Raw genomic sequence first — 19,237 nt, 5'->3', positions numbered from 1 at the left:
TTGCTCTTCATTACATTCTGCTTCTGTAGCATACTCAATTGGTGTGATAGATGATACTTCAAGGTATTTCAGAGAGCTGGTTTATAGTCTAGCCACATGAGTGTTGAAGGCGTGGGTGTGAATTTTGATGAAGTCAGAAAACCAGTCAGTCTAGTGGAAAACTATTAAACATCTAAGTACTATGCTAGATTAGTACACTTGCCAGAAATCTAAAAAAATTTAATATGTATTGTATGATCTTTCTAATCACAGGAAATAAGATTATGGTGAGATATCTTAACATATAATGTCAAAGGACACAGAATTATTACTGAGGTGACTGAACCATTATTTCTAGATAAAGCACACACGTGCCAGTTATTTGAAAATCTTCCAGGAATAGCATAGCAGAACAGCAATACCACAAAAAATTGGAAAGGTAATAAGGATGTAATGATAGTGCCATCTACGAAAGTGTAGATGCCAGAGAACTGCACTTCTGGATACAAAACTTTTCCACATTTTGAACAGATTTTTTTCAGTTTCTTACTCTGCATTTTTAAATCTTAAAAAGAGCTTTGAATGTTATTTCAAGAAATACTGAACAGCAACGGGCCAAGTTGAGGAAAAGAGTAAAATGTGAATAGAATATCTTTCACCTCAGCCACTGCAAACAACCTAAGTACCACCACTATTCTTGCTTTGTAGAGAAAAAGGAAACATGGATATGTTGTAAAATGTCCCATTCTCACCAAAAAATGCTATCCAACCTGGAAAATGACAAGCAAGTTATTGCAGCTTCTAGTAGCAGTGATATTGTGGCTATGTTGGTCTCAAAAGATGCGTTTTACTGGAGCAGCAGACAACTTTTTCTGACCTGAGGAAAACGGGAAAGCTTGACTGTCTCTTTTCTGTCTACTTCTATATGTCTAAGAAGAGATCTTGTCACTTTCATTGGAACTTTTGTTCATAAATGTCCTCTATTTGATAACTTCTTTGTTGTGTGCAGTCGGAAACTTGGAGTTCCTAAGCTTCAACACAAATTTAGCTCTCCTGAGTGGGAGATTTATAAGGTCTCCCTCAAAGCACTCAGGCATGAAATGTCCTCAGATGTCGGCAGGGACAGGGGACATTCTCTATTAACTAAGAAGTCCACATCTCCAGGGAAAGAGCTCTCCACCATCTGTGACGTCTCAGGCTTGAGCAGTACAGCTAAAATTGTGCACGGCACTTACACATTTCCAAGATAACTTCTATTTCTGTTTACGTATGTACAAGTTTCTCACGATGCGATTGGGAAGAGGCTAAAGGAAAACGATACGTTGGACCGTGTTCTTTCCGCTTAGTCTTCGCTGGGCGCTCTGCAAACACGGGAGAGCTGCCACCCCCACCCCAGTGCGCTGACCGTCTGTAGGAACGGAGTCGTTCCTTCTAGGTGAAAAGCGCTGTCTCCGTTGGTCGCAGGTTACAAATTAACCTCGGCACAGCAAACATTAACACAGCGATGGCAAGGCGGGGGCGAGGCCCGCACCGTGTCGGGGTAGAGAACCCACGTACTGCCGAGACCGGAGCTCAGCGCAGCGGAAACGACGGCGGCAGCGCAAAGCAAGCGTAACCGCACCAGGTAGCGCTTACCACGTAGGGCACCCTTAACATCCGACTTAAACTTTTTTAAAACGAGCGCTACAACTTAAAATTTCGGAAGAATTTATTTCGTTTGTGGGCCAGCTCCCGGATGGGGGGCGGGAAGGAAAGCAATTCGGCGGCCGTGCCTTGGGGAACGGGCCTGCGAGCGCTGTGCCGGCCCAAGGCGGGCTGCGCCGGCGGCTGCGTACAGTGCTGCTCCCGCGGGAGCGCGGCACGGAGCTTCCAGCCCCGCTCCCCGGGGAGGATACCGCCCATGGCGGCTCCGCCAGTGTAGCTCCCTCACGGACACACAGCCCGGGCCCGCGGACCGACCGACCGACCGACTGACTGACCCGGAGGCTCCGCCCCCGGTCACGCGGCGGGAGGGGGGCGGTGCCGTCGTCACCTGAGCGCGGGGGGCCGGGGCTGGAGGGGAAGATGGCGGCTGAGAGGGAGCCGCCGCCGCTGGGGGAGGTGCGGCCCGCTGACTGTGAGGAGCTGGAGGACGGCGAGGACCTTTTCACCAGCACCGTGTCCACTCTGGAGGTGAGAGCCCGCCCCGCCGCTGCGGGACCCGAGCCCCGCGGCCGGGCCGGCGCCCGCCGGGCCCTCCCCGCCGCTCTCTGCCAGGCCGCCGGCGCCGCGCTCCTGACCGGGGACGGCCGGCGCTCACCGCCCCGGCTCCCGGCTGCGGCCCCCGCCGCTGCTGCGGGAGCGGCGGCTCCTGGGCGCTTGCCTGCCGGCGGGCGAGTGCCCTCGGCCGTTCCGCTCGGGTCTGCTGCCGCCGAACGAAACGGAGCAGCCTTTCTCCGAGTACCGCTGCGCCGGGCCGCCGCCTGCCCTCGCCTTGCCCCTGCTTGTGCTGGCGGGTGGTGAATGGTGCCGCAGGTCCTCGTCGCACGACGCCAGCTTCGGTGGTCCTCCCCCCGCCCCCGACTTCGGCTGGACTAATAACTGCCTGTTGTCTTTGTCTGGCCGCTTGCCGAGGCTTCACCCCTTTCCAGTTCGCGAAAAGAGACAAACCCTTGCGGAAAGTTACCCCTCTCCCAGCCCTCCTCCGCCGGAGCTGGAGCCGGCGCTGGGCCCGGAGGGGCGGCTGGGGGGGCCGCGGGCAGGGCGGCGGGGGGCTGCGGAACCGCCGTCGCTCGGAGGCGGCAGAGCCGGGGAGGTCGGAAAACTGGCGGTGGACACGTCTCTAAGCCGTGCTGGCTTTCCGCGTCGGGAGTCTTTAACGAAAACCGAACAGCTGAGTGCGTAAATAGGTCGTTGTTCTGAGAAATGTGTGTGTTCCGCTGGTTACAGTGGGAGCTTTTCTTTGCCGAGTTGTTGTGGTCGTGTTTCACCTGTGTGTTTGGCCAGTATCTTCTGGAAAAACTTTGTTCTTCCAGTCCACAGTTCCCATTTAAAAAGGAAATTGTTCCTGTTCCTCTTTTCCTGAAGAGTTTCCTGTCCCTGACCTTTACAGTAATAGGATCAGTGGATGTTTCTTTGTTTTACTCTGGCTGTTGCCCATCTTTAGCAAAAAAGATCAGTATACAAAGAGGCTCTTAAATGTATTTTAAAATCACTTGTCTTCTCTCAAATCACGTTTTTTTTCTTTTATATAGATGAATAGTCTGAGCTTTGGTAGAAAAAGATCCGTGGAAAAATGCTGTCAAGGAATGGCAAATGATGTGAACCTGCAGCTGACAAGAGTTGTATCAATAGACTTCTGTGCATCTGTGTGTGATACAGTGTATATTGCTGGAGTCTTGTTCTGTGTTCTGAGAAAGACTGCAGTATAACATGAATAACATCTTTACTGATACCGAATTAAAGCTGCAAGAGATACAATAGATTTAGTCTCGAAAACACAGTTGCAATGAGGAGTCCTCCACATAATGATTAAAAATACTTACAGAAATCTCCTCTAACTGCTAAAGCTGGCAAAAATTGCACTTTGTGTTGAATGGTTTGGTTGACAGTTCCATTGTACTGCTTTGTTTTTGTAGACAGTCTATTTGGAATAAAGTAGCTAAGTAGAAAGGGGAAGCCTCTTTGCTTGAAGAGAAACTTTGAAAAGCTTTGTCAGTAAGTTTTTTTTGACATCTAATCAGCTACAGCATTTAGGGAAGAGCATTCATCTTGTGATTTTCCTGCAAATTTGGAAGGAAGAGATCATGAAAATTGGCTTTGAACTTCTCACTAGCTTGAAAGTAGACCAAGTGTATAGGGCAGCTTACTCCGGAGAAGAACGATTATCTCACGATGTGGGCCGAATTAGTGTTCTGTCTTGAATGTTGTTGTAATCCTATAAATATTCATGATGTATACAGTAGCTGTTTCTAAATGGCAATGGAAGTTCAGTAGTAACAACAGAATGGCGTCATGCTTTTCGTAGCTGATCATATACTTGTTTGCTGCTGCTAACATAGGAGAGAGCATGACAAGGGACGATGAGGTCCAAAGCCAACTTACATTAAGGCTGTGGTACTTTGAAAGGGTTCACGAGTGGTTTATCTTGGACGTGTCCATTTCAGAGAATCATAGAATGGTAAGGGTTGGAGGGGACTTTAAAGATCATCTGGTTCCAACCCCCCTGCCATGAGCAGGGACATCTTCCACTAGACCAGGTTGCTCAGAGCTCCATCCAGCCTGGCCTTGAACACTTCCGGGGGGGGGGCATCCACAGCTTCTCTGGGCAACCTGTGCCAGTGTTTCACCACCCTCATGGTGAAGAATTTCTTCCTAATATCTAATCGAAATCTGTGCTCTTTTAGTTTAGAGCTGTTCCCCCTTGTCCTATCACTACACACCCTTGTGAAAAGTCCCTCTCCATCCTTCCTGTAGGCCCCCTTCAGGTACTGGAAGGCTGCTCTAAGGTCACACCTTCTCTTCTCCAGATTGAGCAATCCCAACTCTCTCAGCCTATCCTCATAGGAGAGGTGCTCCAGCCCTTAGATCGTCTTTGTGGCCTCCTCTGGACCCGCTCCAATACATCCATGTCCTTCCTATGTTGGGGGCTCCAGAGCTGGACGCAGGACTGCAGGTGGGGTCTCATGAGAGCGGAGCAGAGGGTCAGAATCCCCTCCCTCAACCTGCTGGCTACCCTTCTCTTGATGCAGCCCAGGATGTGATTGGCTTTCTGGGCTGCAAGCACACATTGCCGGCTCATGTTGAGCTTTTCATCCACCAGTACCCCCAAGTCCTTCTCCTCAGGGCTGCTCTCGAGCCACTCTCCGCCCAGCCTGTACTTGTGTTTGGGATTACCCTGACCCACATGCAGGACCTTGCACTTGGCCTTATTGAACTTTTGCTTTTTGCATGATTAATTTCAGCCCTTCTCCTATTTTTTCTTGCTTTCATTCTTTTTGCAGCTCTCAGAATGTGTGCTGTCCCTTTCTTACCTGTGATTTGGGTTGTGCACTGGAGGAGCTGTAAGATTTCTAGTAGGTCTTCCAAATAGCTACCATTTTAACAAAGTCTCCATTTAGAAAACACATGCTAACTCGTCGAAGTTTTTTCTAACCAAATAGAAATTTAGTGTATATTATGAACAGCAAATATGAAATATTTCAATGCAGGTAGGCTACTGACTTCAGTGACTTGTCTGTATAATCAAATGGAGAATATTGTTCATTTCAAGTTGAATTCTCTGATGTGAAGAAAAAGAAGCTGGAGCTTTAACTTTCTTTGTGTGCATACTAGAAGTTAATATGTTGAACCCTTTTAATTCTAGAATATAAAATGTTAACATATAGACCACCTGGCATTTGTAGGGTGTGGTAGGAACGTGTTCTAGGACTTGAAGACTTGCTTCAAGTGGCAGAATATGGTAAAGCTTCCCTTTCTGTGAACATAGGGCACCTATGAACACTGGGCACCGGGCTGAACAGCAGCTTGTCTGAGCTGGTGGGGTGCTCGTTTCCGTGTTGAATGTACACGATGCCTCGGAGTAGTGGAATGATTGTTTGGTTTTCATTGTGCCAACCATGCTGTAAGGTCTCGAGGACTGCTTCCATTAAAGTCGTGGTCACTGAGTGGTCTCTGGCTGCTAGAGTTGTTTTCGTCAATGAGAACGGCCAGACTGAATCACACAAATGGTCTAAGTCAAGATGCGTTTACGATGATACTCAGTGGTGGATGCTGTGTGAGGAATATTGCTGATGATTATATGTATGTGCTGGTAGTCACCTGCAGTGCTCTCCCATCTATCAGGTTCTTGTAGCTCAAGGACTTCCTGAGCCTTAGGTAGCATTACAATGTTAATAATCTTCCATGGACTTACCTACTTACTAGCATTATAAGTGCGTGATTTTTTTTTTTTTTTTTTTTTCTGTTTTAAAAAAGAAGGCATCCATGATATGCACAAAAAGTAGTTCTGGAAGTTAACTATGCGTTATGAGAATAATCATCCCCGGTTATAAGTTTGTAATAAATCGCTAATTTCCTGTCTGTGTCCTCTGCCACTATTAGGCAAGACCTCAAACAGCTGTACAAAAGTCACTTTTCATGACATATATGAAAAAAAGTATGTTAGATTTTCTGAAAAACAGTATATTTAGTGTTACTCTCATTTCATCATTTCCTTCTGCTACCCTCCCTTAGAGTCTGTTTCTCTGCCACATTCCTTGTTTATCTGTTATGCCACTGCTTACTTCATTTTCCCTAAACTTCTGACTTGTTTCTGTGTTGCCTGTCTCTGTCTTTTGTAAAGCAGGTGCCATGTGAACATGTAGCTAAGCTGCCACCTACTCATTTCAACCAGTAATTGTATTCCTGTTTTTTTTTTTTTTGTGATGGAAGAATGCATGGAGGCACTTGAAAACAATGAGTAAGCAGTAGATGTGGTATGGTAATCTTATCACACACTGTCATTTAGGGCAGGGTGTGTATATAGTCTCATTGCCAGTTTATTAGTTTATGTCAAAGATCTGCAAAATGCATTTGGTTTTTGCACAGAAGGCAAAACGTCAGATAGGTACCGAAGTGCACGTGTCTTTAATGATATCCACTGAATGCAACAGCAACCGTTGTAAAGGAAAAACAGTGAAGACCCTATTGGAATATCTGAGAGGGAAATATGAAGTTCTTCAACAGTGTACTGTACTGTGCAGAAAACTAGGTCTGTATTCAAAATTAATTGGTGGAAGTCTACTAGAAATGTGTGTCTTGTTCCTTGGTGTTAAATCCAGGCTGTAATGGAAGCATGTAGGCATTCTTTCTATTGCAATTGCTTGTCTCCTCTTACTTTCTGCTGAAAAATGTTACTGTCCTGCTGTTGAGCCTATTCTCTCTGCTGATGCTGTGATTTGTGAGCTTCTGTAACCTGTTTCAGACAGTGAGCTGGGTCAACTCAAACAGCTAGAGTAGAGTGATGGTCAGCTTTTATCAGCCCACTGTGTTCTGACTGAAGGGGGCTAGGAGAGGTACAGACAAGTAGTTGAACTCGTTGGGGGGGGACCCTGCTGTAAAGACAAGGGAGGATGTCTGAACATCTAGGGCTGAGATTTCAGCGAACAGCAAATGTGAGAACTTGTTGTTTCTTCTTAAGTCAAAGCTATAAAATACCTAGTTATTACCACTGAATGTAATGCTCAATAAAAGAGGGGAAAATTTGTTATTGCCATTGCAAGTTGGAATGGGCCCGTAGGCCTCTCACCAGAAATTTGTTTTCTGGAAAACAAGTAAAGCAGGATCCTGACTGTCCTACTGAGCTGAACATCCTGGCCATTCGGTGTCATGGTTGTTGAATGCTTTGCCTGGCTTGCTTTCAGCTCAGGAGCCACTCAGAAATTTCACAGTGTACATGTTTGTACATGTACACTTGATTTTGTGAATCGCTGGCATCAAGTAAGTTTAAAATTTCTGAACAGCTGTGCTGCCTACATGTGTCTAAGCTATGAGTTTTTTTGTTAGTCTCATCTTCCATTTCTTGTCTGGTACTCAGATTTTCACTGAGCTAACTACTGACTCCTCTGATGGCCAGTTTAATGGCCATTTTAGCTGTACTTCATAGAGATGTAAGAGCAAAGTTGGAGTACTGTCTTTTAGCTTGCACTTGTAGTAGGATGTAACTGGAATAGCTTAATATGCTAATAGTTGTTTGAGTGCATGGGTACTTTTTTGGGGAGGCTGAATAGCACGCTCTGACCCACTGACTATAAAATAAGCAGATTGTTGGGAATTATTGACTCCAGTTTCTGATGCATTCAGGACTGTGGCTTTCTGGGTGTTCATAGGTCTCTAAGAACTGTTTTGAAGATAACAAACTAAACTTTGTTGCAAAATTCTTAAAAAACAAGCTGATGGTGTGGCCAAAGTTACAGTAAGTATTCAGATCATGAATAATTTTTAAGAAATTTCTACATATTGTCTTCTTCATATAAAGTCACAACTGTTTGTGAAGATACTTAAGCCCATCCCTAATTTATCTTGTCTGAGAATGACAGCTGTTTAAAAATAACAAAGAGCCACTGAAAGATTAATAGGCCAGGAAATACCTTATTCTGCCGTCACCTGGTTGCAGTTCAACCCCAGCCAGCAGCTGAGCCCCACACAGCCACTCACTCACTCCCCCAAGCAGGATGGGGGAGAAAATTAGAAGAGTAAAAGTCAGGAAACTTTTGGGTCGAGATAAAGATGATTTAATAAGCAAAACAAACACTGCGCATGTAAGCAAAGCAAAATAAGTAATTTGTTCGCTCCTTCCCATCAGCAGGCAGGTGTTTAGCCATCTCCAGGAAAGCAGGGCCCATCACATGTAATGGCTGCTTGGGAAGACAAAGGACATCACTCCGAACATCCTCCCCATCCTCCTTCTTTCTTCCTTCTTTTATTGCTGAGCATGGTGTGACATGGTACGGGATATCCCTCTGGTCAGTTGGGGTCAGTTGTCCCATCTGTGCCCCCTCCCAGCTTCTTGTGCACCCTAAGCCTACTCACTGGCAGCGCAGCGTCAGAAGCAGAAAAAGCCTTGATGCTGTGTAAGCACTGCTCAGCAATAGCTAAGACATCCCTGTGTTATCAACAATGTTTTGGTCACAAATACAAAACATGGAACTATACAAGGTATTATAAAGGAGATAACTCTTTCCCAACCAAAACCAGTACACAGCTGAAAGGGTATTTTAAAGGAAAGACACTTTACCTGTAAATCATCCACAAAACTGAACTTCAGTATCTGATGTTATTAAAAACAGAACTTGAGATTTATAATGAATATAAATTTATTATATATTCATAAAATGAATAACACATAGGCAGAACTTCTGTTTCACTGGAAATCTTCCTACAAGAGTCACTTCTAGACTTTGTGTCTTGTATGCAAATTATACCAGCTGCACGAATAAGCTTTGTTTCTTGAGCTTTTTGGTGTTTGCCTGTGGTCTGTTTGTTTGAGTCCTCTCATTTTGTGAATATTCTCCCGTTGCGGTTTGTGGAAACCAAGGGATGTGAAATTTGGAGAAAGCCTTCGTAATGGATACACTAACTACAACTGTGATGCCTGCTGTCTAGTGCAGAATGCTTGCCTTTCTTGAGTAGTGCTAAGGGCAGGATCTTTCTCAGCTCGGTAACAGAAAGAGATCCTTAATCCTACCGGGACTTGGTATCTTTCCATGTATTTATGGCTATTGCTAGGAAGACTGTTCCTTTTTCAGAGCAGGAATGGCTTTGTGTTGGCCTCTGGTTAACTTGTTGCTTAAGGCACATAAATACTTTGTTTTTTGTATTATGCCATATCTTGATCAGGTTTAAGTGTTCAAGGCGAATCTGTTGTCTGGTAGGGTTTCTTTTTGTGATTAGAAACCAAGTATGGTCAAAAGTAATCATAAGTAACCAAACTAGCTACCTCAGATACAACTGATAGGCTGGGACAATAGTTTGAAGGTGTGAGTATTTTCTGAGGGCTCTTTTCCACCACTCATTAATCAAGAGCATCATTAGGGGATAAAGCTGAAAGCCATCTGCTGTGTGGAACAAGTGATCAGGAATGCTTTTGTTCCCTATGCCTGGCCTTGTTACAGCTGTTTTTCATGGAGGTAAATTGAGAAGTGTTAACTACTGCCATTCTGCATCTGTGGTAGTGTGGGGTCCCCATTATGTCCTCAACCTCAGATCTATCAAAATGTAGCTGGGTTGCTGTTCAGAGTTGAGAAGCAGCAAAACTGATTTGGAATGAGTATCTGTAAAGTTTCTGTGAAGAATTGCTTTTGCTGTTTAAACTGCTTGAACCTCACAGGGAAATCAAGTGTTTCTGTGTTCGGCTGTTCTAGCTGTAGTACAAGATCATGAACTCACAGCTCTACCCAGCACTGCCTAGAGACAGACCATTTCTTTCAGGATATGCTACTTCAGAGTTCTCAAATTACTTACAACTGTTGACTATTACATGTGATACATACTGTCTGTACTATCATCTGTAGAATAATGAAGCATGTCAAGTGGTGAGGTTTTTCTTACATTTCCTGGTTCATTTCGTCTAAATTAGCTGCAAGTCTTGTGACACAGCTTAAGGATCATGCCTCACAGAATGAACAAATACACCTTCATTACCTCAGAGCACTCTATTTGCTGTGGGGTCATTTTGGCATTGGTTTACTATGAGATGAGAAGTGTACATGTGACTAGTGGATTGCTTGCTTGTAAGGTTGTAAACTGTACTACCTACATACAGTTCCCAGATGTTTCTGCTTTGACTTTCTTTGCAGGCTCTAGAGCAATATCCAACAAGCAGTTTGAGGGGCTGCTCCTTTCGTTGCCCATGGCTTTGGTTTGTTTATTTTTTTCCCCACATTATATGTGGGCTTTTCAGAGAGTGGAGGCCTTTGGCAGAGAGAAGGAGATCTAACCTCTTCTGTTATTTGAATGGAGCAGTTCCTTGTTGAGCAGTTCCTTTTTGCAAGCATAATCTGGTTTAGGGGAATACAAATTTTCTGATATTCTTGTATTTACTTTTATCTTCTGTCTTCAGCAGGGAAATCTTTCACCTAACACCTTTCCAGGTCAAGAGAGTCTTGATTTCATACGTCCTCAGAAAAACTATTTTATATTGTGTCCGAATCTGTCTGGCAGAAATTCTATGGTTTCTTGCTTACTTCTTCTGTACCAGAATTTCGAGTGACTGAGGCCTGGATTGCTATGGAGGCCAGGATCTTTCTCTGTGCTGGTTGAAGTAAAGCAGTAGTGCTATACTCCTTGTGTGTATGTACACTGTTCTTGGAGAGCCAGCTGTAAGGAAGGCCTCTCAGAACTGTTGCCTCTGCCACATTTATTAACGTGAAAATACAGCCTGGGCAGATTTTTTCAGTGGCTTTTTTCAGGCTTTTAAAATTCTTTAGTAGCCTGTGGCATTTGTTGAAGTGTAGCCCGAAATGTTTACTGTCTGTTTTGAATTCTGGTTCTGAACTTAAATTATGATAACTCTGCAGAAACTGGGAAGCAAGTAGTGACGCAATTTTCAGTTGTTCGTTTTAAAGGGTATGCATTCGTGAATAAGCACGCTGTTGTTGAGAACTCCTTAGCTAGCTATCTTGGATAAAGTTGTGAGCAGTGAGTCCTGCTAGAACTATTGAAATAACCATAGTTGATACTTACTCAACAAGGATTTTCTAACTGAAGCACTGGTCTTCAGTTAGGAGTGTGTTTACTTTGTGAGTGAGCTATACATTTGGTAGCCCAGCTTCAGTATTGCTTGGATTTTCCTGAGTATCTTCAAGTATTTGTGTTTTTCACAGGGCAAGTTCTAGGCTTCAGTGAATTAAAAGAACTGTATTCAAGGCAAGCATAGCTTCCATGTTGGTACAATGTGACCCTCTGTGGCAGTAATCCCCAGATTCAACCTGTTGCAAAGATAAAAAATTTGTTGTGGCTGCAAGCAGCCTGGAATCATTTAAATAGCATTACTGCACTCTTTTTATGTCTGAAAAACTGGTATAAAGCCCTTGGAGATTTCTTTGTTGTTTTTTTTTTTTTTTTTCTGTGTACAATTACAAGTCTAAATGTAAGCCTTTCCAAAAGGAACTGAGAAAATCAAATTACATTCAGCAATGCTAATAAACTTATTCTGGATATTTCTGTAGCAGCTTTTGTTTCATGTTAATTAAATTTGAGGAAACGGGTGACTTTTTCTTTTGCTCTTCAACAAAGAAATGAAAAGAGCTGTTGAATAGCTCATATCCTTTGTTCATTGTTACCATGCTATGAGTCGGAAATGGAAATAGCTGACAGGGTTACCTTTCTGTAGATCTTGCTTGTTTCTTTGCAGTGGAAGAATGTTTCTTGTGATAATTCTTATGTACTGACACATGGCAACTGATTCTCTGCTAATTGTTTCGCTTTTTTTTTTAAACAGTCAAGTCCTTCATCTCCAGAGCCAGCAAGTCTTCCTGCAGAAGACCTCAGCACAAACTCCAATGGTCCAAAGCCGGCAGAAATCATGCTAGATGATGACAGAGAAGACCTCTTTGCTGGTAATTGCTCTTTTCTTCTAATGTGTCTGCATAAACTCTTTTGCTCTTGGACTGAAAGGAATGTGCTTTTCTGGAAAAGGGAGTTAAAAACTTTTTATGCTGTAAATGGTCATATTCTTGGCTGTAAGGAAATACGAAGCAGTAACCCAGCAATGGAAACTTCAATTTTAATTTTACACAATTTAGTACTGTAGTAAACCTTAACTGTTGCTTAACCTGTTGAAGGTATACTTCCTGGAAAATTCATTAAGTAGTGAATTAGTGCCTCTAGCTGTCATCAGTCATTCTTTCCTGAGTTCAGCTACCATGTATTTAATTGAACTCCTATGATCTTCTGCAGTAGGATGTCAGATTTATGAAGTTGCAGGAGAAGTAACACACTAAAAAAGAAAAATAGCCAAGATTCTTCTTTGCCCAAAGTTGTTTGTTTTACTATTGTTAGCACATCTTGCTGTTGATTGTATGTTGTTGTAAAATGATTTTGGAGTGTAGCCTTTCATTTCAAACTCAAAGTAGAAAATTTAATCTTGCTTAGTAGCGAAAATAAAGTGATATGTGACGACTTTTCAGGATTAGGTGAGTTTTGTTAAAGTTTTGTTGGTAAATCAAAACTGATAATATTTTTTTCACTAGATTTGCACGTTGTCTCCGTTGTAAACATTTCCATTACACTTTTGATGTTATATATTTTTGTAGCATAATTATTAATTGCTCTCTCATATATTGAATTAGTGGCACTTTGAGAAACTTATGTAATAGAAAAATTTAATTTAAATTTCTTAAGTAGTTTGATGTATGGATTTTTTCTTGTGGGACTTTGTAGCAGTAAAGTTTGTTTACTAAATACAGGTTTCTCAGTGGTGTGTGCTGTCAGTGCATAGTGTGGCTGTGTTAGCTGGTTAGCAATGTGTTCTGCTGACAGTGATCATTATGCAATTAACAATATTCAGATATGTTTATATGTAAAAACATGATGTGTTACATCCTAGTTTTCTACTTAATAACCATACATAAGCTGTCCCAGTCTCTTTTCCAATTACAAAGATGAATAATTCATATTGTTTTACAAGCTGGAGGGTGTTGCTTTTTTTCATAAGACTCTTCTTGTTGCGAAAAGGTAACAAACTGGCACATGGGGCCAGTCCTATTATTTCACTAGTGCATGATTCTGTCTCTGTTACTTGACAGTACTGCATGATTTGGAGAAAGATCTATGAAAGTATTGATAAATAATCAGTCAACAGACAACACATTTCTAATGCTTCATTAATCAGTCACTGCTTCGGTGATTGTTTTCGGCTATCCTGATGTGGATTATGGTTACTGTCAGTTACGGGTGCAGCAAAATGAACTGTTCAAGAAAGGGGGTGTAATATTTGGAGTATCTTGTGCACCTCAAAAGGTGATTTTGAATGCTGCTTCCCAATACTAACACTTTTCCAATTACTACATATTGAGTGAGCCAATTGGCCGTCTGTTTTGAATACAGTCCTCATCTCATCTTCTTTGATTCCCTGATGTAATAATTTGAAAAGAAACTTTATAGCTTTAGTTCTGGGGTATTTTGTGTAGATAGATGTATACACATGCCTATTACCTTTGCTGTGAACTTACTAATTTTATATTTGCTGATGACACTGTTAGAATGTATTGACTAGTTCACTAACTCTCTGAAAGTGTTTTAAGAGAGAGTAAAGAGTAATGGGTAATCCTCCTTCTTTTGTGTTTATATTACCTGATCTTACGACTTATAAAGGCCAGCAGTGCTCTAGCAACGAAGCTTTCTAATACTAGTAATCTTGTTACTTAGCTTCAGTATATAAAGCTGGCTTTTTATAACCAGAGAGCCATCTGGCATGGTTATTTTAGGAAAGCAAATTCTACTTTGGATAATGTTAAGAAAAAAGGTGGCTGGAGTAAATATTGAGGGGAACCAGCCAGAAGGAACAAATGTTAGCGGACAGATTGTTTCAGCTGAAATGAATGCTGTGAGGAAAACACACAGAACTGGTTTAATGAGTTTGAGTTTTGCTGTGGAAGACATTCTCTTAAATGTTCACAGCACTGATCTGAACGCATCTAACGTATTGGATGTATAACACAATAAGACTGGTCTTTAAAAGGTCAGTTTATATTCAGACTGAGGCTAGTACAGACTCTCAAAGGGGGAAAAAACAAGAGTGATTTATGCAGCGGAGGGCAAAATATGACATTCTTCACAGTATCCTGTTCAAAGCAGGAAGTTTGCGTAGCACAGTTGTACCCTAGTGATGACCTTCTGTGTTTGTATCACTGTCAGCATAGGTGTTCTCAAAGACAATCTCTTAATTTGTGTTCTCATGCTGTGCACTCACGAGTATAACTACTTTTTCTTTCTTGGGACTGTTTTACTTGACAATGATGTTAATCCATCTGATTAGCTTTCTTACATTGATTTGCAATGAGTAGAGGCAATGTGAGAAGGCAACATGAGATGTCTGTTTTCTTGCTTCCAGCATGACTGCATAAGCCTGGCTTTCTGTGAAGGCAGGACTTAATTTACAAGTGAGTGTGACTGGGTTTTTTTCTTCAATGTGTTGAAATTCCAGAGAAACCTGTCTTTGCACAGCTTATAGGAATGCTTAACTGGAGAGGAAGAGAGTAAGGTTCCACAGTTTTCTAACTTAAGTTGTTCCTTTGTATTGAATGATTAGACACTATAAAGTCGTGGTCAGGGATATCCTGTGGAGGGCTTCTGAAGGGAGAGACTCTGACTCTTTGGGGGCATAAATAATTATAGTTTTGCAGACTTATTTATAAAAAAAAAAAGTGATGGTGTGCTTCTCTCGCTATTGTAGGCTTGATAAATCTTTTTCATTATTCCATCTAGTAATGCAACCTAATAGAAAAAGAGATGAGGGAGAACAGATTATATGATTTCCTGTATTGTTTTAATGCAGTTCAGAATCTGGGGTTTTTTTTAGGCTTTTACTTAAAATGTCTTTGCCATTGTGTTTCTACAGCAGCTACAGCATAGTATATCCAATACAATGTTTTAGGTATTCATTACCTTGTCTCTGGCTTGGCTGAACTATTAAAACTGTGTTTCAAAGGTGGAAGAAAATGAGTTTCCCACCTGTCATTGGAGACCAGTAAATTTTGCTGCTGCATTCATTAGTATCATGGTTCTTGGTTCTGTAAAAAACCAAACTGTCTTGCTAAACCCACTTAAGCACTTTCACCCTTAGAATAAATGTCAGTGTGTAGGTTATTTGGCCAAGAAAGAATTGTTTTATCTTACCTTGTAGATCTCTTACATGTGGAGACCATAATGGTCAGTGCTCAAAATCAGGCAGTATTAGGAGTATCTTGAGGGGCTTTGGGGTTTTTCTTAAAATCTGGCTGTCCGTAAGCTTCTACTGCAGAGTGAAGAAGGAGATACTGAATTAGTCTTCCAAAATGTTGGCCTAAAGTTCTGTGTATAGCTGCAGAAACGTCCCATGGACTGCCTGTGCGGGTCATAGCTGTCTGTGCCTTCTGCCTCTAGCGCTCATAGATGATGAGCGGGGTTGTGAAGTCATATCAGTGCTTTGTCGCCATTTTCAGAAAAATGGAAAATTACAGTTTTTCCTCTACCCTAGTATAGTAAAAGATTACTTTTGATGTTCTTTTGGTTTTTTTAGCTCTGAAGGCGTTTGAGATTGGATAGTCTTATGCAAATATCTAGCTGTTGTGTCCTGGTGGAAAATCAATGCGTTGAGGGGGTGATGTTTGGTGTTGTTTGGTTTTTGTTTTGTTTTTCTTCAGGTGGTGATAGATTTGTCTTAGGGTTTCTTCCTGGGACTTGATGCAGAAGAGGAGATGTTAGTTCTGTGGACCAGATAAGACATGTACTTTAAGCCCAACTGAACAGCAGAAGTTTTTAGCTGATGGTGTCTGTCAGGCTGTTATCATTTGATGTGTCTGATCAAAAGAGTTCAGTGCAGACACCTTGCTGCTTTTTAGAAGATGGTTGTTCAGTTCTAGATCTCTTCTGCAAGATATAAATGCACAAAAGTATGTGAACCTACAGTTTTAAAGTCAGAAGAAGGCTTTATTAGCAGCTGACTGTTCTGTTAAAACTATTTGTGTTCTTATTAAGATTCTTAGTACTCCTGGTGTAACAGTAAAGGTTGTGGACTGTGACTTAGGTGTAGTAGTTCTTACAGTCAGTTCTGTGAGGATATCTGTCTCTGAAATATCGCTACACCTGGAGAAGCCTTTTTTTAATAACTTGTCCTCTGTTCTGGACAACAGTTTCTACTTCTGTTTACTTTGTTGTTTATGTGATCACCTGAGTAAACATTCTAAGATAATAAACAAATATAAACACTTGAGCCATATCAGAATTTGAGAGGTCTGACATTCAGAAGTCTGACTAGTAAAAATAACTTTTTCAGCTAAAGTGAGCTTTCAGTGAGGAACTGCAAGCTTGCACTTTCTAAGATGATGTTTGACAAATACTGGTGGTGAAAAGTAAAGAAATGAGCTGTCTGATGCTGAGATTTAGCACCATGCTTGACTGCTATTGGAAACTTGGTGTAGTTGGCTGTAGAATGTTAATTAAGCATAAATAGTTGTCTTCTGTGTGAGGATGAGATGTTTTCATGTTCTTTTGGATCTAAGCATCTTGACAGTTATCCATGATAAAGACTGTTTATGGATTTTAAAGCAGGTGTTTATGTGTAGAAGTCTTACAGATTTAAAGTGGTGGGAGTACTTAATATGTGCTGATAACTGCCATAGCTGGTATGAGTGTTGGATCTCAATGTTTTCTTCCCAAAAGCTCGCAGAGCAGTTGTCTCTCTTTAGGCAAGAGGAGCTTGTGCTTTTGAGAACTTCCTAGGAAAGCAAGACATCTAAATTTCATTTTCCATGCAAATACTAATACAGAATATGAAATCACAAACAAAAAAACCCAAACAAAAACAAAACAAAGCCCCCACAAAACCACAACCTAATACCTAAGTTTTCAGAGGAAAATCTAAAATTAATACATCAAGTAAATGTTTCTGAAAATGCCATAGTTTCTATTCTGAAACCTACCAAATTCATGTTTTCATGGAAAGAAAACCCCAAACACAAAATGAACAGAATTGTCAATTAAACTTTTTAATCTAGACCATGTCATCTGATTTATTAAAGTGAAAGCATGTATATAAGAAGAAATGCCAGACTTCATCAGAACAAATCTATTTCTTGGGAAATAGATCTTCAGCTTACATACTACTTAGTGCTTTTCTTAAGCACTAAGAAAAAATCAGCTAGAAGTGCAAGAGCCTGCTGTTGTTATATAAAGCTAAACTTCTTTTTCTCATTAGAGTCTTTTAATACTCATGTTTTAAACAAGAAGTACAACATGCTTGTGTCTGTCCTGCTCTGTCCCATCACCCCCTTCAACTGTCTTTTCCATTTCGCTCTTCTAGATTTACATGTCTGGGATGCATGCAAACGTGGGGGTGAGAGGTAACAGGAGGGAGGATGGCATAAATTCTGCTTTCTTCTTCCTAAAAGAACTGACCTGCTGCTATCAAACAAACAGATAGTATTTTCTCTGGGTAAGTGCTTCCAGGAAAATAGGAGAGCTAGTAGGCAGCACCTTTAAAAATTTGCTCATGCCCAACCAACCTGGGGTTGCATAGCTTTAGAAATACTGTTGTGGACAAAGTCTAATGTTGCTGGTCTTGCTGAAAGGAAACCTCCTTGCCTTCCCGACTGCTTGTTCCTGCCACTTGCTCTTGTACAGAAATAATGCACCATCTTAGCAGTGTCTTCAGCTACCTGTGGAATGGTGGCAGGGGTCTAACCCTTGTTGGAGTTCATGTGATACACAGCCTAGATCAGTTCATGATACAATCGGGTGTGTGGATACAAGTCTGAAAAAGAAGAATGCTGGAAAGGAGCATACTTCTGCTTCATCTGATAGCAATGCTGCTTTGTTACACTGAATTCACACTTTTTCCATGAAGTCACACTTTTACAGTAACAGGAATGTTTTCTCAGCTGATGAACGTGAGAAATCTGTGTGCTTTGAATTGTTTAATGACTTGTTTTATAAGCCTGTCTAAAACTGGAAGGTACACAGAAGTACTTAGTGGTGATTAATGATTTGTTTCCCAAACATGCTGGAATATAGCTGGTGATAGAAAAAGGAAGAATTGAAATGGAATGAGGTTTTTTTTTTTTTTTTTTTTGTATTTCATATTGTATTATAGGTAATATATAACATGTTACATACCTATATATTATTTTTTTCTGAGAAATGTTTATGTGAAACAGTTATTTGTATAACACGTAACCTGTGTGTTGAATGCTGTTAGCCACTAAAGGAGAGAACTACCTCTTTTCCGTGTTTAAAAGTTGTTCTTCTACCAGTCTAAGTTGCCTCGGTTGCCAAAGCATGACTTTGCACCTGATTTGAGGTTTTGAATTAAAGTTCTTTATTGGTTGAAGATGCAGTATCCTTTCTGTGACATTTGAGGGCGGGAAGTATCAGCAGGATTCTTCAGAAAGATTTAGCAGTAAGAATAAAGCAGTGGTAGACAATAAACCTTGTCAAAGCAAGCCTTCAGATAATCTTTGTTCTTTTTAAAAATGGAGAACATAAAAAGGTGCTTGCTTTTAAGTTTAGTTTGAAAATACTCTGGAAATCTGTGACTTGAAATGAGGAAGAGGATTGCCAGCGGGTTGAAGGAAGATCATTCCTCTCTGCTCAGCCGTGGTGAGGCCACACCTGGAGTGCTGAGTCCAGGTATGAGCTACTGAATACAAGAGACACATGGACAGACTGGAGTAGGTCCAGTGCAGGGCCATGAAGATGATTGAGGGCATGAATTGTACCACATATGAGCAGAGACTAAGAGAGCTGGGGCTGTTCAGCCTGCAGAAGAGGAGGCTCAAGGGTAATCATACAGTATGTATGGGGAGGGAATGGAGAAGAGGAAGCCAGACTTCTCAGTGGTGCCTACTGGTAGGGCAAGAGGCAATGGGCACAAGTTGAAATACAGGTAATACATGAGAAAAAAATGTTGGTTGGTTTGTTTGGGTTTTGTTTTTAAATGGTGAGGGTGTTCAGCCAGGGAGAAGGTGGTTTCTGCATCCTTGGAGATGCTCAAAACCCATCTGGATGTGGTCCAGAGCAGCCTGCTCTGGCTGACCCTACT

At 41.7% G+C, this 19,237-nt stretch overlaps 1 protein-coding gene across 2 annotated transcripts in view; it reads left to right on the top strand.

Annotated features, from left to right (window-relative positions):
- Positions 1 to 1,518: 1,518 nt before the first annotated feature.
- Positions 1,519 to 19,237, top strand: part of SNX2 (sorting nexin 2) — a 36,424-nt gene continuing 18,705 nt past the window's right edge. Inside the window, exons 1-2 of one of the 2 annotated variants that reach the window (XM_075411009.1) lie at positions 1,519 to 1,603; positions 11,939 to 12,056. In XM_075411009.1, coding sequence (XP_075267124.1) covers positions 12,023 to 12,056 — 34 coding nt within the window. In that variant the 5' untranslated portion in view covers positions 1,519 to 1,603; positions 11,939 to 12,022. Of the gene's footprint in view, positions 1,604 to 2,033; positions 2,152 to 11,938; positions 12,057 to 19,237 lie in introns of those variants that run through there. The other variant, XM_075411008.1, reaches the window with a different exon arrangement.

The sequence above is a fragment of the Opisthocomus hoazin genome, chromosome Z (genome assembly GCF_030867145.1).
Source record: "Opisthocomus hoazin isolate bOpiHoa1 chromosome Z, bOpiHoa1.hap1, whole genome shotgun sequence".
NCBI classification, from domain to species: domain Eukaryota; kingdom Metazoa; phylum Chordata; class Aves; order Opisthocomiformes; family Opisthocomidae; genus Opisthocomus; species Opisthocomus hoazin.
The sequence above is the reverse complement of the archived record's forward strand: the minus strand, read 5'-3'. Positions and strand labels throughout refer to the sequence as shown.